The 27183-nt window shown below is 40.6% G+C and overlaps 1 protein-coding gene across 2 annotated transcripts in view; it reads right to left on the bottom strand.

Moving 5' to 3' along the window:
• trappc8 (trafficking protein particle complex subunit 8) overlaps window positions 1-27183 on the bottom strand; it is an 84725-nt gene that overhangs the window by 42602 nt on the left and 14940 nt on the right. The window contains exons 3-20 of one of the 2 annotated variants that reach the window (XM_067598073.1): window positions 23429-23512; window positions 21803-21892; window positions 20646-20820; window positions 18567-18720; window positions 17785-17881; window positions 11897-12159; window positions 10867-10982; window positions 10538-10688; window positions 9716-9816; window positions 8105-8210; window positions 7489-7620; window positions 7092-7316; window positions 6672-6777; window positions 5820-6014; window positions 5405-5580; window positions 5212-5286; window positions 1692-1797; window positions 362-519 (exon numbers count right to left, since the gene is read on the bottom strand). In XM_067598073.1, the coding sequence (XP_067454174.1) occupies window positions 362-519; window positions 1692-1797; window positions 5212-5286; window positions 5405-5580; window positions 5820-6014; window positions 6672-6777; window positions 7092-7316; window positions 7489-7620; window positions 8105-8210; window positions 9716-9816; window positions 10538-10688; window positions 10867-10982; window positions 11897-12159; window positions 17785-17881; window positions 18567-18720; window positions 20646-20820; window positions 21803-21892; window positions 23429-23512 (2510 nt within the window). The remainder of the gene's footprint in view (window positions 1-361; window positions 520-1691; window positions 1798-5211; window positions 5287-5404; window positions 5581-5819; window positions 6015-6671; window positions 6778-7091; window positions 7317-7488; window positions 7621-8104; window positions 8211-9715; window positions 9817-10537; window positions 10689-10866; window positions 10983-11896; window positions 12160-17784; window positions 17882-18566; window positions 18721-20645; window positions 20821-21802; window positions 21893-23428; window positions 23513-27183) is intronic. The other variant, XM_067598074.1, reaches the window with a different exon arrangement.

Genomic DNA, 27183 nt, shown 5'->3' with positions numbered 1-27183 from the left:
TAAATATACACAGATTGCAGCCACCAATGCAATGAAACCTGCAGCGCAGTTTTCTCAGTAAATCTGGTCCTGACACTTTCTATAAAGATATAATGCACTACACTGTAGGACACCAGTAAATGACTGCTGGGATGTATGCTGTATGCAAAGCTAATTCAGAGTCAGACATATCAAAACTGAAATTGCATTCCTTATTGTAAAGTTGAATTGGGCAGTTGTATTATATAGGGCATTATATAACTAAAATTGGGTTCAGGAGCAATAAAACCTGATCAGGGCCTCCTTAGTTTTTAGATTTGCCAGACTCCGTTAGCATTGCAGGATGGGATGAATATCTCTACAGCCAGTGTGTCAGCGGTACCTCCATCAGGGGCATGGGTGGTGTTATGACTGGATCCAGACGTCGATCAGGTCCATGTCGTACCAACATCTTGTCCTCTTTGGTCTGGTTGAGTCGTGGGCCTTGGATTTTCAGGTCCTGTCTGCCACGAACCACCATTAAATCCAGCATCTGCTGGCCTGTAGACGGGACGCGATGTGTGTTAGTATGACAGTAAAATATAAAACATCCTGAATGATGTTGAATGATCTGTCTTTGTGTGTTTTTCAAAAATGTCTGTGAAGCTTCTCAGTCATCCAGGTCATGGTTATCCGAGGAGGGTTGAATTAAGGGCAGCTGTATTTGGTTGTAGACACTTGAAGAGGTTTTGCCTCTCATCCAAGGGGCTTCTTCAGTTCTAACTGACTGGTGGGGAGTCCCAGCCAGCCCTCGATTCAGCCCTCCTTGGATCTTTTATAAATGTCATACAGTATATTCTCCAAACAAAGGAAATATAGTTGAAAAAAGAACATAAAATGCAAATGCAATACAATTTAGTCACATGTGAGGAGACAACAGCGTGTTTGTTCAGGATCCTAAGATAGCCAAGCTAGGAAGCAAAACTACCGATAAATGACATATCCAGTAGGGGTGTCATGATTTCGATTCTAAATCGTTCGAAAAGAGCGTTTTATTTCAACCCCTCAAAATCAAAATTAGGATAAGCGATTCTCCCTGTATTTTTTTTCTCCCCACTCCCGCCAACTTGTGTGCGTCCAGTGCACAAGGAAAAAAAAAACATTTCAAAGACAACACAGCATAGCTTACTGGTAGCCTGCAGATGCATTACTTTTTGAGACACCATGGCCACTGCTGGAGTCAGAGGAAACTCTGTTCTTGTAAAATATTGTTCTGTCATCTAGTGACTCTTCTTTTCGTTTTTGTGTTTAACAATTTGTTCCCTTTTGACTGACGAAATAAGTTATTATTATACTTTAAATGTACAGTACATTCCAAAAAAATTTGGCAGTTATATCGCACTTGTTAACATGTAACCTATCTTTTTAAAGAAGAATTTGAAAATGTAAATGAAAGTTGTCAGGACATAAAACCAATGATCTATTGATCTTTACAAATAGAGACTCGATAGTCTAACAATGTCATAGCCGTCAGTGCTAAAATATATTTAAATCAAAAATCACATCAAATCGTGACCTAAAATTGAAAGGCAAATCGAATCATGGATTTGGAGAATCGTGACACCCCTACATATCGGACACATCTGCTTGACACCCATGTGAGGATGAATTGATGATGCTGCCAGTAATAATTAAAAGCAAATATCAGCTGACAAATCTGTGTGTATTATTACCTTCAGTGCCGGGAGCCATCTCTCCAGAGGAGGCTGAAGCTAGGTTGTACACCACACCCACAATGTTCAGCTGGCCAGTTCTGTGTGGCAGCAGCCTGAGTCGAGCCTGAGGTCAAAGGTCACAGCGACAGTTAAATGCACACCATAATGTTGGGGTTGCACTACAACACTGGTTTTTCAAATGAGAACAAGAGTTCTTACTAATGCCTTTTGCTGTCTCCAACAACAACAGTAACTAGCAACAGTGAATAAAGCGTTGGCCCTTTCCACTCTACCATGTCTTTACTTGGCCATGACGGCTGTGATTGGCCCCCAGCAGTATCCATACCATCACAGACTGTAAAACTTCCTCCAATACCAAGAATTCAGCCCCTGAATGAGCGTTAGTGAGGCCTAAATTTACAGACTCTCATTCTCATTTGTAAAACCTGGGTTGAAGTACAACATAAACTTCATTTTGGACTAGAGTTCGTACTAATGTCATGTGTATACTTACAACCCTTGCTAAGCATGAGGGTAAGCCAATCCCAAGTAAGTGTATCTCTGCTCATAAGCACCCATGAGTGACTGGATAGGGCTAGCATGGCTAGCCCTAAAATAAATAAACACATTTAGCACACCAATACTTTGCTACGTGTGATTGAAATCTGGCAAAATCATAGCATCTACTGTCTAGCAGCATTCGGAACTGAATGAGAAATTGAAGTCTTTGTCATATCATGACTATAAAATCTCACAAAAATGCGTGGGCTGGCCCAAGAGGCAGCAGCACACACATCCTCCACTTTAAACAGCACCCTGAGAAGTAGCCACACTCCCAGTAGAGTGTGCTCTCAGGCCCTCCAGGGCTACCTGCCCCAAGACAAAGTAAGCAAAGGTGATAACTTCCACTATCCAATTTGAGGAACGCTCTGTTGACAGCAGTTGAATACTTAAAAAAATGAATTACTAAATAATAACATTTGAAAAGAATGTGAAGTATATTGTGAATAGCTTCTACACCATCACCCAGAGATTAACATTAGTGGAGCAGAGCAGCGTCAAAAACAGTAACAAAAGAGAATGGCTGACCAACACACGCTGCAGCATTAAACAACTTTTTGCCGTTTTGGACATTGATGGCTTTCCCCGGGGCTAACAGTGCAGCAGAGAGGCTGCTCTCTGCTGCTGGAAGCACAACATTAATAACAACACAGTGGAGCACACCGCCTTCCCCTCCCTTACTCCACAGTGAACACACTAGCTTCACTTTTTACTGAAGACATTTAACCAGTGATGTTGGTCAGTAAATTACATGTTAATTTCATTATTCTCATACAGGCAGAAGACTTAACTTTGCCTTTAAAGTTTTTAAAATCAAGAAAGCTGCATACTCATAGCGCTGAGAGATATGACTCATATCCCGATATAGGTAATTTCATATCTCGATAACGATAGATGTCCCAATATAGCACATTTTCTGTAAATTCAATGAATAAATCATCTTAAAGGGGCTCCCATTGGGGAAAGCGAGCCCTATGGGGTATGATATTACCCCAGGCCACAGACTCCCTCTGCTGTTGTTCAAACCTGTGGGTTATGGAGTCACATGTTCCACATTGACGGGGTTTTTCCACTGCCATAAAAATCTGTTGCCTTACGGAGCTCCACATATGTTTCCAGGGTGGCATTTTCATCCAGCTCATGGAGGAGGTTAGCTTGCAGCAGCCTGGCCCATGGCTTGGTATGATTTTTCAGTTCAGCTAGCTGTTAGCCTCCAGGGCTTTTGATGGAAGCTCTGGCTTCGCCTTGGTAAAGAGGGGGCACAGGTGAGTGGCCACAGACTCCTCCAGCTGGAGGCCAACTCCTGCTCAGTGTTGAGGGTGGACCACATGTTAAATGCCTGGATGGGGGAGTGGGTCTTCTGAGAAGAGCCCAAAGCCTCACTTCCTTCATTTGGTCATTCAGCACCAAAGGGGCGAGCCTGTCATGGCGTAGTTAAGTCTTGGTTGGGTGGAAAGGGCTATTGCTTTATTCAGTGGTGCTGTCTGGCTACCACAAAAGGCATTAGTACAAACTTGTGTTTGACATGAGCTTTGTTTGGCCTGAATGATAGAGTGCCTATTATTATTGCTTGAGATTTCATTTTATTATTTTAGTGATCTATATGCATTTATGCTTTATGAGAGAGGTTTTTTGAGCATTTTGGGCCTCATTTATTGAAGTATACACTCACCCACCCATCCACACACACTGTCTTCATCACCTCTCTCCTCCTCTCTCTTCTTCCTCATCTTTCCTCCTCCCCCCTCTTCCTTTTCCTCATCCTCCCCCTACTCCTACTCTTCTCATTTCTTCCTCCTCCTCAAAATAAAAGCCCCCCTACAGTCACTGTATGTTAACAGGAAACCATAGTTGCTATACTTATGAGGACACTCATTGACATGATGCATTCCCAACACCTTACCTACTTACTTACCCTGCCGCTTACACTAAAACGGAACCTAAACCTAATTCTGACCATAACCCTAAAACCAAATATTAACCCTCAAACAGCCATTTGAAATTGTTAAGACCAAATGCAGAAACATCCACACTAATAGGGTTTTTTCCATTAGTCCGACACAGCCCGTTTTGGCCACGTCAAGCCAACCCACAATGAAACGTGTCTCCACTACAGCCTCTCAGCAGGAGATAACGGCACCGCTGTGGTCCTGCTCGCTAGCAGGGCCGACCCAAGATGACCCCCCTTCTCCCTCTCAAACAAGCTGTATTTTGCAGACACAACGTGTGTGCTGGCGAACAGAGAGGAATCTGTTTTTAAAAGTATATGTGTTAAGCTCTCAGTACTTTTGTAGCTTCTAACTGAATCTCTGTGGTTTGAAGTTTATCGCCTGTGTTCATGTTTGTACTTTCAGATATCAGCCTTATTTTACAGTTTCCTGACCGCTTTCAGCCATATTGGAACTGCGTTAAGTGCTGATGAAAACCTAACATTTCCTTCTTTTGCAGCTTCATACTAAAAGCTTTTAAATGTACAAAATATTTTATTACGATGAATTTATAAGAAATTAAATGTGCTTACAATCGAATTAGCTGAGCTATGTTTGCGGTGCTATTCTACAATTAAAATCAGATCGACACAACAAAATATGAAGATATTTGAAGATAGTTTTTCCAGTGAATTAGTTAGAAATAATGCTAAGAGGAAGAGTACAAGCAGAAACACCCACAGTGAGATGTCTGATGAATTACTGGAGACAACAGGCTCTTACTGCATTTTCTGCAAACCAGCACACCTCCAGCAGGTAAACAATTTCTTTTACCTTGCCGTGCTGTGTAATGGAAAAACAGCATGCCAGCTCGACTTGAGTGCTCCTGGCATGGTTCGGCATGACTACCCCCAAAACAAAAAAAAAAATGCCCCAAGATGGTCTTGAACTCAAAGTCATCCCACACACACACCAAGGTGAAAATATATATATAGTCAAAAAATCTCTTTAAAGGGTCTGGTAGCCTTAACCTATTAGGTAAAACTTACCATTTTGGTCTCCTCTGGACCCATATGAAACTCCAGGATAATCTCAGTGGTGACAATGTCATCTTTCTGTGTCATCTACAAGAGGAATCAGATATTGAAAATCTTTGTTTTGTTTTTTATTGCATCTATCAATCAAACAGCAGTAAAAAAAAATATCACAATTTCTAAAAGGACATTTGCCCAGATTGCCCACCCCTAGAGCCAGGGTATCCTTTTCATTGGTGATGGCCTCTCCTGACAACTCTTCTGTCATCTTCTCCTGAGATGGAGACACACCATCGGCAGTGAACCTCCAGAGTAATGAGAGGTTGGACAGTGCCAGAGAAACCTTAAGAGGGTTCCTGAATGTCACCTCCACTATGATTGGTTCTGCAATGACAGAGGCAGAAAGACGGCTGTATACTGGGCAGGTACAATTCTGTCCAATTTGATCAGCTAGTGATGGGATGGATTATATTATTCTTTATACTATGGGAACAGAAAACTGTCTGATATACTGATATGTCAGAACACCTAAATACCTGGTATCTAGATGTAGACTAGTACTACTTAATAGTCTAGATATCAATTTAAATATAGTTCCACTGTGTCTGTTAAGGACTTCTTACCCTCCACCACAGCCAGTGGGTGGTGCAGATTGTCTGTCTGGTTGTTCAGGCAGCACTGAGTAGGCTGGAAGTTTCCTGGGATGACCCCCCGGTTGACAGCGGCCACAAGCTGCTCCTCTAGATTGCACCACATGGCTGCCAAATCCAGGTCATACTCTTGGTCCAGGGACACATGGGTGGCTGCCTGCTTTATACCTGCACACATCAGAAAATTAGAATCAAAAATTGATGATTAGTTGTTCAATATAATGACGGTGTTTCCTCTGTCACCTTTATACATTCACACCTCGCAACCCTGAGTTAAAAGTAAAACCTTTGCTCAAAGGCACCTCTGTAGTTAATATAATGCTCTATAGTGCATATTTTTGAAATTTTGATTTGTGGCTAGCATACAACTGCTTAAGGGGCCATTATACTCCGTCAGAACTTTCTGAAATGAGCCGACATTCACACCCACTTCATGATGAACTTCTCTCTCTAGCTCTTATTAAATTCCTGTCACTTGATGTGAACAACTGAGTGAAACACTATGAATGCCTTCTGTGAGAGAAAATGTGTGTTGTCATGCCCATATTTAAACAATATGACATTGCCTTCTCTATCATGCTCAACTTCTTATTCCGCCTTAGCCATTAGCCATTCAGAGCAACTATAAGCACTTTTGATTTCCAATGTGGTCGAACAACACACCAGCATAAACAAGCCCTTAACTGTGTGTCTGTGATGTGTGATGCATGAAAAACTTTGAGCATGTACCCAAAGCAAATGGTCAAGTGTGATAAGGACTAAACACATCTTTTTTTAGATTTTGTCAAGCTTGAGGAGATAACAGATTACTAGTCAGTGTGCTACCCTCTGCTAGACGGCGTTCATGTCCAAAGTAGACTCTTGTGGCTGAGCTGTGGATGCAGGGCAGAGGCAGCTGGGGGAGGCTGACTTCATTTCCCCCTGTCACACTCTGGAAAACACACACACAACACAGTAAGTGCACAACTCACTAACACTGTAAGGGATAATCTATGAGGTGTATTCAGTAATTTTACAACACAGCTGTCAAGCAGTGCTTTACATGTCATTGAGCACTGCTGTATTTAAAACAACTATTTAACCAGAGTAGAGGTTAAGATGTCCCAATCAAGTCTTTCAAGATTTGATGAAAAATTATAATGTAATTTTTATGAAATGATGACTTGTGCCAACAATGACCCCTTGTATCGTCTCTGCTGCAAAATGTATAGTCTCTATCCAGACATGATTACAAACTGTAGTCACCTTGTAAACATAGAGATACTCTCTGAGAAAGGCCCCCTGCTGTGTGGCTGTTTGCCTGCTGTCATTGGTCAGGATCTGTCTGAAAGCTGTTACAGCGTTCTCTGGCTGGTGAAGTGTGAAGGACTGACGGCCGATTGTGAAGTTGATATGGTCTTCTGCCAAAGACCAGCCCCTCCCCTTGTACACCTGCATGGCTTGGCAGTAACAGCGCAGTGCATGCCTCTTCTACATGGAGAGGTGAGGGACAGGAGAAAAAAGAGAATACATAAGTTGTGACATACATAAGGCAGCCAACAAGAAGCATAAAATGAGAAGTGGAGTACAAGACGAGTGTGAGGACAAGAAAAGTTTTATTATAACCTATATACCCATAGATCGGCGAAGTTAAAAGGCTCACCTGTCCTGCTTTGCTGAAACGATGACCAGCCAGGATCATATGGAAGGCAAACTTGCGCAGCATGGGATTACGCATATTAATGAAGCAGTGGGCGGCCTGTTCCAACAGTAGAGCACTGCGCAGGTCAGAGTCCTGGGCAAAAAAGTAAATTAAAGGTCCAAGCAAAATTAATCCACTGCATTTTTACTTCAGTGAATTAATCCATCCATATAAAAATGGAAAACAGTTTATGGAGACACTCAGGCCTGGTTCCACCATACTCAGTTCATTATTCTCATCTGGAAGTTACATTTACCTTATCTGTCTTGCAATGCATGATGGTATTTATCTTTTGGGTGGTGACCATTGATTGTGCACAACTTTTTACATGGCTTGTTGGATAATTCTCACTAAACATTTGGACAACCCTAGAATACTACATAATGGACTACATAGTGAAAAAAAAACAATTTATTGGTAAAATTCCATCAGTAAACACAATTTATCCCAGTTTTATCTGTGTATATGAGATCTACTGTAGTATGGTGTTTCCACGTCCCCATTTTCATGAAGTGAAGTCAAGTGTGCAGTGCACACAGAGGTAGAACAGGATTGAAAATGATGTGGGTTTTCTCACCTCACTGGTCATCTTAATGAGGAGAGTTGCAGCCTCTGAGTATTTGCCTTGACTCTTGAGTATCTCAGCACTGAGTAAAGCGCAGCGCTCAGCTAGCACCATGTTCCTGTAGAGGGCAGAGAGAGGAGGTGCTGTCAGGAGAAAAAATGTGACATAATGGATCAAAGGGGAACATTCTTATCCGCTAATTACTCTGGCAGCCTATTTGACACAGTTGTCATAAAATATGTGTTTCAAGCCAATTCAACATTACGTACTTCCAATCATTCAAACTTTGTCATGCATGTTACAATTTTGTGTGTCCTCAAAATGCAACCTCATGGTGAGGAGGGGTTTGTGAGCTTCATGAGTATTGGGAGCAATGTTGTTTTAAGCTGGGCCCTGATGGGGACCCCGAGGTAAAATGGTGTCAGGTGAAGGACCATACAGTAATACTGTACAAAATGCAGTTCATAAATGACTGATGTGATTGAGTCAGAAATATCAGACAGAGCCTTGTATGGAATAAGGACACCAGTGGCCATCTCTGAACCAGGTCTTTCAATAGTTTAAAAATTCTTCATAAAGTTATGAACCCAACCCCCAGAGAATAACTGTAACTGTACTTGACAATAAAATTGTCTGAATAGTGAGAGGGCCTTGGCTCACAGTGGGAGCAGCACTGAATACTCTGGTTACCACCAGACTACCTTTGTGAACGAGGAATAACACTGCTGTCAACAGAAACACAAAAAGCTTCAAAAATGTCCCTGGATAATAAACATATTAAGCAGTTAAAACCTTCATTTGGGTGCACAAAGGAACATTCTCTTTTGTGTAAGTATTACTTTTAATAAAAGCATCTGATGGTTCCAAGTGTTGCAATAGCACAATAGCCTGTTGCCTAAGAACAGACTTTAAAGGGGACATATTCTGCATATTTCCAGGTCTATATTTATATTCTGGGGCTTACTGGAATATATGTGCATTAGTTACAGCTCAAAAAACTCCTTATTTATCTTAAACTGACTCTTTACACAGACCTTCAGTATAGGTCATTTTAGCTCCTGTCTCCTATTTAAGGCCCCCCTCCCAATGAGCCTACTCTATTCTGGTTAGTTAGACTCTGGAAGCTGCATCTCAGCTATCTTTAGTCGGTTCCAGAGGCTATGTAAACAAGCTGGAGTAGTAGAATGTCACTTCTTTTTCTCGTTTTTTTACTCAAAATAGAAACTTCTCAGATACATCCATACATCCAGGAGCCCGAATCCAATCCCAAACACATGGGTGGACAATGTGAACAACCAGTGGAACAATTTTAGCAACAACCTAAGCAACAAAGGCTATAGAACAGACAGCCATTCATGGGCATGCTTGAACAATCTGACGTCATCATGAAGAGGAAGTAGAGGTAACATTACAAACGAAACGTTCAGATCATGTTGAAACCCTGTCTTTTGACATGCAGGGAGCATTTCTACATACGTTCACCTCAAGTTATGGAACTTTGACCATGTTTACCATCTGACATCCAACATCATAACAGTATAAAACAACAGAAAATCACGAAAAGGATTTGTCCCCTTCAAATCGACACAGAAGACAGAACAAGATTATGTAATTAGGTCATACTTGCAGACATCTCTGTATGTCTGTATTGCAGTATCCATGTAGTGTGCTGGATACGGTCTCGGAGCTCCAGCCTGCAGAAAGGCTGACACGGCAGCCATTTCCTACAGAAGATAGCAGGATGAAGAGATGGAACATGAGGATATATGGAATAATCAAGAAAAGAGGCACTGCTCAGTTCATTTGACTCGAGGGTTTTGCTACAGCCTTACTAGGTCTGGTGTGACAAGTAGTTTATTGATTACTAATGATAGCAAATATATTACCAGGGGTGGAGGCAATTAAATACACTTACTCTTGTTACTATAAAAAAGTCATGCTTCATGTAATTGTTTTTTTTTGTTGTTTTTTTTAAATCAGTAATTTTACCTTTACTGGAGGATTTTTTTGTTAAGTATTGTACTTTGCTACATTTCAAGTTCAGTAAGAACAAAAGTCACATCAAAAAGTGATGATAAACCATGTGGCAAAAAAAAAAAAAAAAAAAAAAATCAGTAGCTGCACCAGATAAAAAGCTGCTGGTGAGGAGAGCAGGGCTTCATGTCTAGCAGGGTTCCACTCTGCACTTAGCTGACATTCTGTTAAAAGATACATGTTCTAAATGTATAAGGTCAATGGTAAAGTATTAGGGGGTGCAGTCACATCATGGCCTTTTATCATCGTATCATTATATAACATTTGTTTATTTTCAAACTGGATGTTTAGCACCATCAAGAAAAAATTACTATTGGTAAAAAGTGAAATTGGCTTTATTGTATAACTGTGAGTTAACACATGATCCTCATAAGGACAGATAGACAGATGTGTGAGTATGTGTGTTCTCACCAGTGCCCCTGCAGCATACAGCATTGCCTGGTCTGACAGAAAGTCTTTCTTGGCAGTGTGGTAACAGCTGTAGGCCAGCTCGTAGTGCTGGACCAGGAAGCACAGGTCGGCCATCTTCCTGATTTGCAGTTCAGGTGCTTCTGGGGGATAGCTGACATCATAGAAAAGAAAGTCAAATCAGCAATGTATATAGCATGGTGTTAATGCATGGGAGCCCTGCTGGAGTCCCTGTTGAAGTTCAAGGATAATAAACACAACTAAATGTAGAATCTGATCCACATGAGAGTGAGTATATGAAGTTTGATGAGGCTGTGGTGCCAGGGGCTTACAGAAGACCACATGTGCTCTTTGGCTCACTGATGCTCTTCTCTGGAACTTTCCCTCCACCAAACCACTTCTTGGTCGCAGTGAAAAGAGACCGACTCAGACCTTTTCTGGAGACCAGCTGTGGACAGAGGCAGATCATGTGTTGGGTGCTGGGAGAATGTTGGAGAGGTGTCAGACTAAATAGCACCAGTCCAGTTTAGCTGACTGGGAAGAAGCTGGTGTTGCTGTCATAAGTCACTGATTACAGTCAGCTCCTCATGGTTACTGAACCTCAGACCAACATGGTGGCACTACTGTTTCCAATCCAAACCAACAATTAACTTATTCCTTTCCACTAAATTTCATTGAAATCTCTCAAGTCATTTTTTAAAGATATCCTACTAACATACAGACAAAGAAACAAACAAAAGTTACAGAAAATGTAAAAAGTGTTAAGTGTATGTAATGTGTAATTTACGGAAGTTTGATCTAATATTCAGTCAGTTGTGTACATAATACAAGTAAGTTGTAGCTGGATCCAATATTCAAGAGGTCCTTATGCCATTTATGTACGCAAGATTTATTCTGTTGTTGTTCTATGTCTGTGGATCAATTTTGGTAATAACTGAAATGTTTCTGGAAAAACTGGAATTGAATTAATTGTTTAAGTTTGGAGAGAAGATAACTCCTCAGTTTTGATGACTCAGTCACAATGCCCATTCATCACATTCAAAGTCAGTTTAACCGTATTGAGGCTAAGAACCTTAATACCAAGCTTGACTGCTTTAGAAGTCTCTATATAATCAAGATAATTTGAAGCAGAAGATGATTTCCAGCACCTTCTGTGCTTGGACAATGAGTTCATAACATGTTTTGTTATTTTTTCGTCCAGTAAAGAAACTTTTCTTCAGATTATGGAGCCGTTCATCATGTCATTCATACATCAGAAATGTATATTCTCTTAAAATACCATCGGTGACCTGCACTTCTGTGATAAATATTACACGTGATGTAATAATATGTCTGTATCTGCGTGCATATGCATTGTTGTACCTGGTCATTGAGTTGTCTGATGTTCTTCTCTATGTGTGGCAGCAGGCCTCTGAAGGTGAATTCTTGGATGAATTGTCTGATGTGGTCATGATCATTCAGTGTCAGACATGCCCCATGGCTCCCTGCTACCCCCACCAAGCTCTCTGGATCCCTTGCACCTTTCTTCGGGTCAGTGTTGACAGCACTGAGGGAGTGCAGGCTCCCTGAGCTGCTCACCGAGTCCAGCTGGAGAGGATGGCTTTCCAGGCTGTTGAACACTCCATCTGATAGGAAGCAGTGTCAAAAAAAAATGTTACACAAAGGTTACAAAGGTTAACGGTAGTTCTATAGGCACAGATGGCACCCTCTACTAAACTCTATGGGTAACAGCTCTCTTTCAATCATAAACCCATGTTCGCCCACTGAAATTTGCATGTGCGTAGCCGGCCAATCAGGACGTGTCTACCAAATATGTGTGTCCCACACAGTATATATGGTATATACAGTATATATCCAACAACCACTTCAGTGGATGGTGAAGGAGCTGCAGGGTGCATAGGTAGTAAGTGCCACCTGTGCTAACAGAACTAAGGTTACAACATTGTTATCTTCATTCTATCTCACACAGGCTATGCCCTCTACTGGACTCTATTGGTGCAGTAGGTGGAGCCCGATGAATGTACGCCCTGCCGCGACATGTCATCAGACCTAGCCTCACTGATCTCGACCCGCTATAGGTTAGTCACCGCAGCCCTCCTAATTCTTTATAATCTATACCACTTCTGCAGAGAAGTAGGAGGCCCAACCCAACCCAACCCAGTCAACATGTACATGCTACTGATGCTGGGTGGGCCATGACAATGAAGTCATTCAGATGAAAGAAGACCCTCATGCCTTGGCTGTGCTGCGGCTGGAGCGCCATATCCACACATCTGCTGAAGTCGATGATGTTGAAATCTGGCTCACTCTCATCACATTGGGTTAGGGTTAGGGTCAAGTTGAAGCACCTTAAGTGGTCCAACCAGTGGGCAGGATCAGTGGGCAAACTTCGCCATTGCTGAAGGGAAAAGGATGGGAGAGGCAGCTGGATGCTCCCTTATATACTGTGTGGGATGCAAGTATTTGGTAGGCACATCCTCATTGGCCAGCTACAAACATGCAAATTTCAGTGGGCAAATATGTGCGTATGATTGGAGGAGAGCTGTTACCCATGGAGTCCAGTAGAGGGCTGAGCCTGTGTTAGATAGAACTAAGCTAACACACAACATAGTGACCTTTGTTCTTAACTTACATAATTAGAGCTTTGATTTGTCACAACAACTAAACAACCCTGTGCAGATGAATCAGATGATTTAACATAAAACATTCACTCAGTGTTTCCTGGTGAGATTACCCTATTATCATATGTTGACAAGGAGCACGCAGTTTTGGAGCCATCGGGTCAGACACAAGATGGACCTATCTTTACCTGACCAATCAGGTTAAATCAAAAAGCATTTAGTATTTCATTGCTGACACCAACATGATTCAGCTAAAAGCCTTGTCGGGGTGTTGGTGTTGTTAGCACTGGTTTCAGCCAAGAAATATTTAAGGCTTTTTAACTATACTCAAGTCACAGAGTGCCCCTGATTCTTCTTTATTGCTTGTATTTGTTGTGTGTGAATAGAGCATAAAAGCCTGCCTAAAAAACCTCCTAAAAATTCAGTTAGTTCAGATATGGAAGCAAATCATTGCCATAATAATTTAAATTATATTAGCAACTGAAAACCAAATTTCTGAATCACTACTGAGTGTTGAAATTTAAGTACCACTGAATTTATTGCACTGAAATATTAGCAACTGAAAACCAAATTTCTGAATTGATGTGTTCTGAATTTCACTTCTTCTTCTCACTTTTTTTAAATCATTAAATAGTTAAAGTTCCGCAATTTGAAAAAAACTTTATGTCTAGAATATATTTATTTTAGGGTTCTCAAATTCAGATAGAAAACTCACATGCCTAATATTCAGTGGCTATACTCAAATTTCTCTATTGCAGGAAGTTCAATTCAGATCTAAAAATCCAAGTCAAGTCAAAAAGTCAAATATGTTGCTCAAATATGCTTTGTCAAATTCAGATACTAAATGTCATAAAATTCAGATCTGAAAAGAGGGGACACCACGGAAAAGCAATCAAGTCTGAATTTTATCCATCCCACCTCTGGCCTATATGGTTACCAAAATTCATTCATGTGATCAGGTCAGGTCAGGAAAGCAGATGACAACCGTCAGTCAGATTACTTGACACTGGTAGAACAAACACTTGTAACAATGCAAGTGTTCAGATGAAGGCGCTACGGAAGAGACATCACAAGCGCTGTCAGAGGGGTTGGAAGCGAGGCAAATGCGAGGAGTTCAAGCTAGGCAAAGAGGTAGCCCCAACAGACCTGCTATCCCAACCATCCTGCTTGTCAACTCCGTCTTCACAGGGCTCGCGTGTGGTCTCACCCTGCGAGCAAGTCCTTGCATCTCCGAAAACATTGGAGCAAATTTCCAAATAGGCATTATTTGGATGAGCCAGCCATGTATTAGAAATCTCAAGACCACACAAGTCAGTCCCCAAAGTATCCTCAATAAAATAAGCACCGCAAGAACACTTCTCGTCTAAGAATAAAGTCTATTATCAGTGCACAGGAACAGTAAATGTTACTGTAAATTTAATAATTATAAACTACTATAAATAAAAAAAAACAAAAAAAGATGTATGTACATATTGAACTTGTATTAATGCTGCCTAAATAAAAACAAATATTGGCACATACCAGACAACATATACGCCAATACCGATATATCTGTGATAGGCCAATATCAGCTGATCAATATATCAGTCGTCTGGTAGTCTCATCTGAAAGAGACAGTTGATAATGACCTGAGAACAAGAAGAAGCTGAGAACAAAAACTTGAAGACAACGGCCTATATTCAAAGATATATCCGGAGGTGGTCACTCAAGTTAACCGGCCTGAAGGAAGAGAACGGTGAGGACATCCAACAGATGGTTACCAACATCTTAGGAAAGGAGGCTCCAAAAATCTGTGACAAGCTGAAACCTGTTATCAATGTCACTCACTGCCTGGGACAGACGAGGAGTGACGGCTCACAATGCTCCATCATTGTGCTTTTTTCTATGCACCACTACCGTGGTGGTCCTATTTATCAGATCTATTTCAGTTTGTACATGTTAATAATGAATCCTCTATGAAAGCAAAAGTTAGACACGGAGTTCCACAAGGTATAATAGTATTCTTGGACCAATACTATTCACTTTGTATATGCTACCGTTAGGTAATATTATTCAGAAACACTCTATACATTTTCATTGCTATGCAGATGACACCCAAATTTATCATTGAAGCCTGATGAAACCAATCAGCTAACTAGACTCCAAGCATGCCTTAAGGAAATAAAGACCTGGACGACCTGCAATTTTCTGCTACTAAACTCAGACAAAACTGAAGTTATAGTGCTTGTCCCTACACACCTTAGAAACACATTATCTAATGATTTAGCTAATCTAGATGGCATTACCCTGGCCTCCAGCACCACTGTAAGGAATCTGGGAGTTATTTTTGACCAGGATATGTCCTTTAACTCCCACATAAATCAAATTTCAAGGACTGCCTTTTTTCACTTACGTAATATTGCAAAAATAAGGCACATCCTGTCTCAACAAGATGCGGAAAAAATAGTCCATGCATTTGTTACTTCTAGGCTGGATTGTTGCAACTCATTGTTATCAGGCTGCCCTAACAAGTCTCTAAAGACTCTCCAGCTGGTCCTGAATGCAGCTGCACGTGTACTGACTAAAACTAGAAAAAAAGAGATCACATTTCCCCCATCTTAGCTTTGCTGCATTGGCTCCCAGTAAAATCAAGAATTGAATTTAAAATCCTTCTCCTCACATACAAAGCCCTTAATGGTTAGGCACCATTATATCTTAAAGAGCTCATAGTACCCTATTTCCACACTAGAGCACTACGCACCCAAAATGCAGGCTTACTGGTGGTTATCTATCTGCTATCTGGCTCCTCTCTTGTGGAACCGTCTTCCAGATTCAGTCCGGGGAGCAGACACCCTCTCTTCGTTTAAGAGTAGGCTTAAAACTTTCCTTTTTGATAATGATTATAGTTAGGGCTGACCAAGCTCGCCTTGGACCAGCCCTTAGTTATGCTGCTATAGGGCTAGACTGCCAGGGGACTTTCATTGATGCACTGAGCTCCTCTCTCCTCCTCCTCCTCCTCTCCATCTGTATGCATTCTTTTATCATTAATGCATATTACTAACTTGACTGACTTCTTCCCCGAAGTTCTTTGTGCTTTCTCATCCGCAGGAAACCCCTTGGGCCATACTGACATGTTGACATCCTTCTCCTGTCCTTCTGTAAATTAAAGAGTATGGTCTAGACCTGCTCCATGTGAAAAGTGCCCTGAGATGACTTTTGTTGTGATTTGGCGCTATATAAATAAAATTGAATTGAATTGAATTAAAAGAGACAAACAACCATTCCCGCTGTTTAATTTTCATATATCAGTTTATCCAGTTTATCTATTTGCCTGTACTATTTTATTTCTATCTATATAACGCAAGCTACAGAAAAGCATTTTCCCACCGCTATTTATGTCAATAGATTGAAATGCTGTTTACTGCATTTTTAATGATGACAACTACACCAGCTTTCACTGTCATTTACCTGTCTCAGTGTGCACGTTTATTCCTAGTGTTTTTCCATCTAGTGGTCTCTCTAATATTACCAGTTCTAGCCAGTTGTTCTATTATGTGATGATCAGACACTACCAAAGGAGAGTAAGGCCGTATTCAGACTAAATCAGGTGTTGCTGCGAAAAATCCAGTCCTCCATTCATTAGAATGGGGGTAGTGCATTTTAGCTGCGGGCATTTCAGCCGCAGCGGCACCACACCGGACTGCAGCCAGAAAGTTGAGCCAGAGTCAACTTTTGGAGAAATGCAACTGAATGTTACTGTGGCTGAAGCGGTAGTAGCGAGAAAGCCAGTGAATAAGATCAATAAAACGTTATTTTCTGATTGTTTCACAGCGGTAACATTCTAGAGCACAAACACCCACACCCCCATACCCCCACACACCTCCGCGTAACCCTGCAGCAGTGCACTGCAATGCCTGATCTGGTCTGAATACAGTCTAACACTGAAAAGGTAATGTGTCACAGCCTTAAACTTTGCTGTGAGAACATTGAGAGCTACTACAAACTGGAGTCAAATTCCTTGTATGCCTAGACATACTAGGTGAATAAAGCCAATTCTGATTCTTTGTACTTTTTGTAATCAGTAATCACCAGAAAGAATGTATTCCTCAGAATAGATTAGCTAGGGAGAGAGGAGCATGCTGCAAGATTGCACCAGACCACAAAAGTGAGATTCTGATAACAGAGCAGTGCCCAGCTGCAAAAACTGACTACAACTCAGATGAAAATAAGTCCAGACTTAAAATTTCCAAAGATATTACAAACATTAACGCGGGACCAATACCAGACAGAACACCACAGAGCCACTTGAATACAGCTTTTTAATATTCTTTTTAATTTTTCTGAATCTAAATCTGAACTTAAATATAAATATATACTAGAAATTAAGTTTTTGAAATTGCTCAACTTGAAAGTGACTTGAGACCTTAACCACATAAATTCAGAGAGCTGTTAAATAATAATAAATAATAATAAATTAAGTGGTACTTAAATTTCAACATGAAGTATTCAGTAGTGATTACATTTCAAAATTTGGCATTCAGTTTCTGATTATCATGGCAATAATTCCATATTCAGGAAGATAGCTATTGGCTGTCTAGGAAGAAGAGGAAACAAAAGTTAGTATATAAGGGAGCTTTTGAATTGACTGACCTTTTTTTGTTAAGTGGTGGCAGTCCAGCTCAGCTGCACTGACATCGTTCTCAACAACAGAACTTTTAAGAGTTGGAGCCAGATCATCAAGCATATCCTGCAATAGGGGTAACCATGTTAACACAAGGCACATTCATGAGTAATAACATTATAGACTATATTATACATTATAGACTAATGATACTTGCGCCTTGGCCTCCTTTGTAACTATTGTGTACGCATGGTACAGGGCTTGAAAGAGATGTACGCCACTTCACAGGAAAAAGTTGGAATTTATATATATATATATGTGTGTGTGTGTGTGTGTGTGTGTTCTGATGCGGCGCTAGAGCAAATCAATAGGACAGACATTTGATTTTCGTGAGGGGGCACACAATGCATTGTATATTTGTTTATCCTGTTATCAAACAAGTTCAACACAGCTTTGGACAGAGGGTACACAGACCCCCGGTCCTCCCGCTGGTTAAAAGTGAACAAATTTAGTCTTTGGAAATGGAAATGATGTACGTGTTTATTTGCATATAGAGCAGGGAAGTTAGATCCGATCACAAGTGGTCAGTCAAGACGCATGTGGAGATACATGTTAATACCAGGTGTGAAAAGACGTATTTAAAGCTGTCCACTTGTGAATGGATCACCTAGGCGCATGTTAATACCAGGTGTAAACGGTGTGTTTTGTTTTGCTTTTCATTTTTTTTCCAAAGTTGAAGTTTATTGTTGGAACAGCTGATGGCGCTGGACCGTGGTCAGTTACTGCATGTGGAGGAAGCTACAATGCTTACCTGGTTATGCAGGTTATTTCTGTGCAGGTACTGACTCCAGGGGTCTGGAATCTGCTCATCTTCTTCAGCTGAGAAGGTACGAGAGTTCATTTTCAACAGATAGCAGCCCTGAGGACCATACCTTTGTTTCATATCCTCATACACAGTATCTGCCCTGGAGAAGAAGGAGGAAAACTGATCAAACACGAAGCAGTTAATTCAAAGACTCTGCTAAACCTCTTAAACACAACAGCATGACCAATTGTTTTCCAAATTCATTCACAGTTTTTAAAAAAAACATGTTCACTCTGCAGTGGTTATATATTATTGGAACATCTTCAACACTGATGATTTTCTCTAATCATTGATGTAAATAAAGATGCAGCCAACAAGGATACAAATCCAAAAAACTAGTCATCTAGTCATTCAAAGCTCTTCATCAGGCTAAACTATACAATATGGGATATTTCAGTATTGTCACCCCTTTGTACCCACAATGATGCTAAGAAAATAATTCTCATGTTACTAAACTTTAGATGGTGTAATGGTATCTTGAACAGTTGCCTACTACAGAACAAACTGGCAGAAATGCAGAAATCTACATACAGTGCTTCCCATACATTCATTTGTGGCGGCTTGCCACAAACTGATTTTCAATTCTTAGAACTGCACACCTCGCTCTCGCGCTCGTTCCCTCTCTCTCTCTCTGAAAGACTCCCAAACAGCAGGGGCAGTCCAGGGAGTGGCCTGAGGTGGCACAGGCCAACCCTGGAATCTGATTGTTCACCCCAGGTGCCACCCCATTATCCTAAACTACAATTGGCCCAGTCAGAGGTGGGACTTTGTATGAGCCATTGAACGAGTAAACCAAACTTTCATTTATAGGTGCAATTCAGTCTTAAACCTGAGAGGCAGTAATGTGCCAGAGTAATGTCTAGCCTGTCAAAAACCTAAAGAATAACACAAACAAGATCTTGTTTTGATTTGAAGTGGAGCAGTCAACCACACTTTCAGAAGTCTCCAGGGTTTCCAGGCTACATGTGTTACACTGGTCTTGTCTCGCTACTTGTCGCTCTGAAAGATATGAGTAGAATTTTTGATACACATGCTGTGCCAATGGTTAAAAAAGTTTTAGCTTAGTAAGCTAAAAAGGTTCCCCCATCTTTTTTGATTTTCATGATAATGTGGTGCAGGTTCCTCATCATCTCAGCTTGCTAGTAAACCTGTTGTCATAGTTTGGTTATTGTCAATGATGCTAACACTAGCTATGTCCATCCCTCTTGTGTACTTTGTAGGCTTGAGTAAGTCTTGCATGTTGCATTCATTCATGCATACAAAATTGAATGTATTGTGCAAGATATATGCGTCATGCTACTATTACAGCATGAAAATAAATCAGAACATTCAGGATTTCTTCAACAAAAGAAAGAAATCCAAAACAGTAAAGTCGGACAGAGCAGCCAGCAGTCAGTGCTAGTCAATCAGAGGTTGAAAGCCAGCTTGAGACTGGAGGGATGTACAGCAGGTGAAATGTGAGGACGGGTGTATCTTTTTTTGTCAAGTAAGCTAGTGTGAGTTCAGGTCTCTCTGTTGGTAAGATTACTAGAGTGTCTGTTCTTCTAACCAACTACAATGTGGCACATTTTAAGTTTTGCAAAATTTTGTCAAATAAATAATTTGCCCACACAGGCATATTTATTTTAATTTTCTTTGCACTTTATACTTTTTTTGTATGTATCCTACCTTTGGAGGTACAATTTCTTTAAGGAATGAAGTATAGAAGCTTTATATTACATTTGTATGGTGCCCCTTTGTTGAGTTGTGATTGGTAGGTCTATTTAACCTTTAAACTTTAAACACAGGAATGTAAGACACTGCAATGTTAATAATTAAAATAGGTATGAGTAGTGGAGACAAAAATGGTAAATTAATGCTATTCAGATGTGGGTGAGTGTGTGTTCGTGCTCGTACTTCCCCCCACCCCTGTATAAGTCAGTGCCCCCACTTTGGCCACCCCCCCCAGTCAGCTAGCAACACAAATAGAATCTGATTCTGTGGGAAACACTGTAAACATCTACATATTAAAGCTTCAGCCAATACCTCTGTTCATCCCCGTCACTCATGTCATGCAGTAAGACGTAGTACTTGAGTGTGTTAGGGATAAACCACTTGGGGTTAGTGTATTCTCCACTGTGCTGAATCCGGTGCTGCTCCTGGGAAAGCTTGAGGAACTGCTCCACAGGGACTGCCTCAGTGGAGGACACCACCAGCAGGCCTGTCAGGACCAGGATGTCAAGGAAACAACTATAAACCATGTAGACTCATGAGAGGAGAGCAGATGCTCTAAATCAGGAGGGTCTATGTAACTGGAAGACTAATAATAATAACTAATAATGGTATGTCCTAAATTAACAGGAAATACATAACATTATGTAAGTATAGTTGTTATTTGCCTTTAAATCTACATGTAGACATTAAGCCATCATGTTGTAAAATGACAGTATTTGTAGCAGAAACAGCTTTTCATGTACAGTAAAACTTCATGGTAGGGCTGAACAAATTAAAAGATAATTTCTGTCTTATAATCTAATTTTTCTGACAAATCAAATAATCAAAAAATTTTGATTATTTTTGATAACATAAACTCTAGATCTGTATTTGTGGCCAACATAAGGCCCCTTTACACAGACAAAAGTTGGGAATTGTGAGATAAACATGGTAAAATCTTTGGTGATCAATCCAAATTGGTAGTCCTTGATTGCACTGTCACACACGTGCACCAACGACCTAGGTGGAGCTTTGACAACCAAAGACAGCCTGAGGCAAAATCCTGATAGTGTCAGAAATTTTATTCCAAACTCTCAGAATGTGACTGCTGCTGCAACTCACATCTACAAATCAACCAATCAGAATACCACATGAAATGACATTGAATACACTGACCAGCGTGGCATTTTGTAAGTGAAGTTTTTTGAATAAACTTTAGGGGAAAACCCACTCTCCTTAAAAGACAGGTTCACAATTTTTAAGTGTGTATTAAAACAACAGTCAGGTGCCCATATGAACACTGAAAGAGGTTTTCCTCGCTGTAATCATTCCTCGTCTTCACACTGGCTATTAAAGGACCCCCCTCAAATGCACCTACTGAGCTAGGACACTGCTTCACCTAACTGGATTTTGTTTTTTTGTTTTTTTACAAAAATGAACATGTTGACTTGTCATGAACAGTGTCAGCCAGATTTACGTCAGAAGGATACAGGCGAGGTAGTGATTGAGGAACTCATGGTCGGAAGCAGGCATTGACTGCAGGAAGTTCTCCCTGTAGGCTTCAAACCAGGGTGTGGTTGCTAGAAACACAAAGACAAAATGAGAGATGATTTCATTCAACAGGCAGCATCTCTCACATTTTTTTAAAATTTGGTTTATGATTTTATGTTAAAACACAGGAGAATGACACATGCCAGTTACTGTGAAGTGACTGTGACACTGTGATAAAATGTTTGGCTAAGTAGGCTGTAGCATTTTTGTCTTAAAGCCACTGTATGTAACTGCTCCTTAAAAGTTATTTTAAGGTACAAGTTTTTGCTTGTTGAGTGATAAAACAATCCCACTGAACATTGGTGCAGTCTATGTGTTGCATTCAACCTATTTATCTTATTGTCCAAGAGTGAGATCTGAGGGAGATTTACCAGCCTGCATTGCTATCTGGCACGGTGTCATTCTCAATACAAGCACAAGATTGGGCAAAAGTACAAACTTACCTAATCCTACACATATTGGCTATAATTTAAAAAGGACACAATTCATCATCTCAAATGTTAATATCATATGTGAAAAGCAACATTAGAAAAGTGGCTGTTTATAAGCATTTTCCAAAAATACTGAGGTTTCTACTTGCATGGTCCAACCAGGCTCCCACCACAAGAAGTACTGTTTACATACTCAAGCTGTAATAAACATGGGTTGGACAAAATCTCAAAGCCCCAGTTGAGGCGCAGACTATGGACTAAAATTTCTCTGGTTTGAGACCTGCCAGAGACCTTTGGTGCATGTCGTTCCCCATCTGTTTCTCTTTGCCTTCATTTCCTGTTATCTCTCTACAATCATCTAATGGAAGCATAAAATGCTTTTTTATTTCCATACTTATTCTACTATATAACCACAACTGCAATAATAGCATTATTATACGCATTTTGAAAAACGTCCCTGAGTTTACTTTCATTTTTAGTTTATAACAGAAGTGTGCCAACTGGCATCGGTATGTTTGCTTCTCCCATTCAGTGAGAGAAATCCTTTGATCCTTGACCACAGTATAGCTGTCATCTTTGATAAGGGCCAACCTCTTCAACAAGCTGTTTCATCATCATTTGTTGTTTCTTTCACTTTCTGCTCCACACTGGGACTGTTACAGCTCAGCTGCCACTCGGACAATATTGCACAATAGTGCAAGTAGTAGTGCAGTAGAACCGCTGCAATCAGGGATCAAGCATTCATTGCATTTTGGGTGAACTCTAAAACTCTGTGTCACAAAAAGCACAGTGTCTGTCGTGTCAAGTTGAAACTAAACCCAGAATTCAGATCTCTCCTGCATCAGAGACGTTTGGATGTGATCTCAAAGGTAGCATTTCCTGGGAACTAAAAAGTACAGAAGGCTCATTGGTAAGTGATGGATAGGGGACACATAGGAAGACAAGGTCCAGGTCCAAAATAGACAGTTATTATTCATGCTTCTGGCAATCTCAATTTACACACAGAGGGATCCACCACCTTTAAGGAAAAAGCAGACACACCTACTAGACAGTGCAGAAACTGGAAACTAGAGGGAAAGCAACAGAGATGAGAGGACTACAGCTATCCACAAATCAACCAGAGGACAGTGATACCTGTGTAGGGCTTGGAGGTGCTGACTTCCAACAGTGTTTTTCTCCAGGCACTGTACCAGGGGGTGCTAGCTTTAAGAGAGTGATCTGATAGGTGGAAACAGAGAGCCGGGGCTGATGTTAGCAATATCCCACTTCCTTCAAGGGCATTTACAGATGAATAAGGGGAAATCAGGGAGGAGAAGGATTAGAGGTCTGTTACAGACAGCCTACAATCAATTCATCGAATGTCACTGGGGCTTTCATTATATCTATTATATATCTATAATATATAACTATTACAGAGTAAATGCTAAAAAGTTTGATTGACTGCAAAATACCAATTAGTAATTCTATGAAAAAAATGAATTCTTCAGAAGTATTTAGATTGCACTTCTATCCAACTCTATTTCCCACATTATTATTATATTATTTATTTGGCATTATTATTATGATATTTACATATTTTGTAAGATTTCTATGTGTTTATACTTAAAATGAACAAATGATTTAGTGCATAGGCAGAGATGCACCGACAGGTTGATTTGGAACTGATTGATTTGGAGGTCAAACAGAAAGTGAACACTCTTGACATCACTATTAATCCCTCATAGCGCACAAAAACTGTGTGCACATACAGTTATGTTCATAATAATAGCAGTGTGTTTAAAAAGGTGAGTAAACCTCCTAATGCTTCAAATAAATTGTACTTTAATGAACACAAATGCATTGGGGACACTGCACATTCTATTTCAAAGCAAGAAAATTGGAAAAAGTAATTGAATTTGATAATATTTTACAGAAAGTCAATGTTCAAAAAAATAGCAGTGTTGACATCTTTTTTTACAAACTCACAAATATGCTGTATAAACTAAGAAATGCTTGAAGATTCAACTTTCCTGAGAATCATAAACTAATATTTAGTTGCATAACCACGGTTTCTGATAACTGCTTCACATCTGTGGTACATGGAGTCGACCAACTTCTGGCACTGGTCAACAGGTATTGCACCCCAGGACAACTGTACTACGTTCCACAATTCCTCTGCATTTCTTGGTTTTGCCTTATGAACAGCATTTTTATGTCAGCCCACAAGTTTTCTATGGGATTAAGGTCCGGGGTGCTGGCCACTCCATTACTTGAATTCTGTTTGTCTGGAACCATGATTTTGCTCGCTGGTGTGTTTGGGCTCATTGTCTTGTTGAAACACCCATTTCAAGGGCATTTCCTCTTCAGCATACGGCAACATGACTCCTTCCAGTATTCTGATGTACTCAAACTGATCCATGATCCCTGGTATGGGATAAATAGGACCAACACCATAGTACGAGAAACATCCTCATATCATGATGCTTGCACCACCATGCTTCACCGTCCTCACTATGTACTGTGGCTTGAATTCAGTGTTTGCAGGACGTCTGACAAACTGTCTGTGGCCCTTAGACCCAGAAAGAACAATCTTACTCTCATCAGTCCACAAAATATTTCACCATTTCTTTTTAGGCCAGTCAATGTGTTCTTTGGCAAATTGTAACCACTTCAGCACATGTATTTTTTTTTTAACAATGGGACTTTGCGGGGGCTTCTTGCTGGTAGCTTGGCTTCACATAGACGTCGTCTGATTGTTACAGTACTCACAGGCAATCTTAGATCTTCTTTGATCCCCCTGGAGCTGATCATTGGCTGAGCCTTTGCCATTTTGGTTATTCTCCGATCCATTCGAATAGTCGTTTTTCTTTTTCTTCCTCGCTTTTCTGGTTTTGGCTGCCATTTTAAAGAGTTTGATATCATTTTAGCTGAACCGCCTATCATTTTCTGCACTTCTTTATAGGTTTTCCCCTCTTTTATTAATTTCTTAATCAAATAATGCTCTTCTTCTGAACAGTGTCTTGAACAACCCATTTTACTCTGTTTTTCAAGGACAAATGCACAGCCAGCATATGCAGTGTCAGTTGCCTTGATCCTTAAATAAGGGCCACCTGTTTAACACAAATTTTTTTCACATAATAAATGACCTCACTAATTGAACTCAGCACTGCTATTTTTTTGAACACGTCCCTTTCAGTAATTAGTAATTCAGTTTCACAGAATCAGCAGCATGCACGTCATGCCTGTTGGGTCTGTTGGTTTTCTATACCTTTACTAAACCTTCTAGAAACTCACTTGCAGTGTAGAAGTTGAAATTCTAACAATGACAGTGATTTATCTTGCTAGTGATGTGGGACTGCTATTATTTTGAACACAACTATAAATACAACAAGTACAGTAGGTTAAAGTTAAAGCAGGAAGTGGGTCTATAAACTGTTTGGGGAATAATTTTACTGTTCATCTTTGTTTTCTCTTCCAAATAAGCTTGACTAACCTGGGGCTTTGTTTCCAACCTTGCCTGACTCTTCATGTTTCTTTTTTCATTTTTTTTTTCTTCAGTAAACTTTGATGAAAATTAAAGCTGCAAGCAGCGATGATCAGGCCCTCGCACCCTTGCGTACGTCGCCGCGTGGCGCAATCAAAGGGCTTCTGTCACTCGCATGTAGATGTGTTCAGACCCGGGCTGTTTTCAGACAGTTCAAGAAGGAGATAAACATCACTTCCTTTGTCCACTATTTTACCTGCTGCTTGGGCTGCTTCCTTGAAATTTCATAGGGGGTGCTATGGAGCCGGTTTGCATTACTGATTGAATATTGTCATGTAGACGTGTTCAGGCTGGAACTCTTATCAAACATGGAAAGTTTGGGGCAGACTGGAGCATTTACACTTAAGTTATAGCAATTTCCTCTGGAATGGCGAAACATCAAAACTCAACGCCATGCCACAGCCACACGCTTCAACGATAACTTAATCTTTTAATAAGTTTTGATCACAAACTAGTCCAGATAACACACTGATTTTGAAGTTGTTATGATGGAGGAGTTCGTTAAAATATAAGACATGCGAAATCGCCAAAATTGACAACTAAATTCAAAATGGCCAACTTCCTGTTGGGTTTCAGCTATGGGTCCAAGAGACTTTTTTGTGCGTCCTGGCATGATACATGTGTATACCTATTTTCATACATGTAGGTTTAACGTGGCGCGGGGGCTGCTTCGTTGAAATATTGTAGGGGGTGCTGTAGAGCCATTCTGCCACACTCATTCCAGCCACCGATACGATACTACAGACGTTAAGACCTGTAATGTCTGTGCAATGTGTTGTGACTTTTCAAGCATGTCTAGCCCCTTAAAAACAGCTTCGTACTTTGTGGCGAACAATGTGTTGCCATGGCAACGGCTTTTGATGAAAACTCAGAAGCTTCAGGAGTTATCTGTGTTATTATGTGTTTCTGACCAACCTGCTAGGAGTAGTTAGCAAAAGAGTAGCGCTTAAAACTGTATGTATGAGCACATTTTTCAGTGTGCTCCTAAATTATATGTGGGCTCCTAATTTTTTTCATTTAGGAGCACATGTACTCCTTGAAAAAAAAGTAAGGATTGAACACTGTTGTCAGATGTGTAGAAACACTAAGTAACTCGAGTGTGGCGTAGTCCAAGGGCTTCTGTCACAGGCATGTAGATGATTTCAGACCTGGGCTGACAGGTCTGACTTTACCCATCCCCCCCTCCCATTCTCTCTCTCTCCCTCTCAACTGGAGAGAAGGATTTCAGAGTACTCTTCTTGTGAAATATCCTCATAAATCCCATGACTTTGGCCAAATCTAACCTGAGGGTGCCAGAGTGTGTCCCCTGCTGCTCTTGCACCATTCGTTGACCTGTTGTCACTAGCCGTGTTTCCATTAGATTCGC

This window comes from Thunnus thynnus, chromosome 8, assembly GCF_963924715.1.
Source record: "Thunnus thynnus chromosome 8, fThuThy2.1, whole genome shotgun sequence".
In the NCBI taxonomy this organism is placed as follows: Eukaryota; Metazoa; Chordata; class Actinopteri; order Scombriformes; family Scombridae; genus Thunnus; species Thunnus thynnus.
This window is presented reverse-complemented; position numbering and strand designations above follow the sequence as displayed.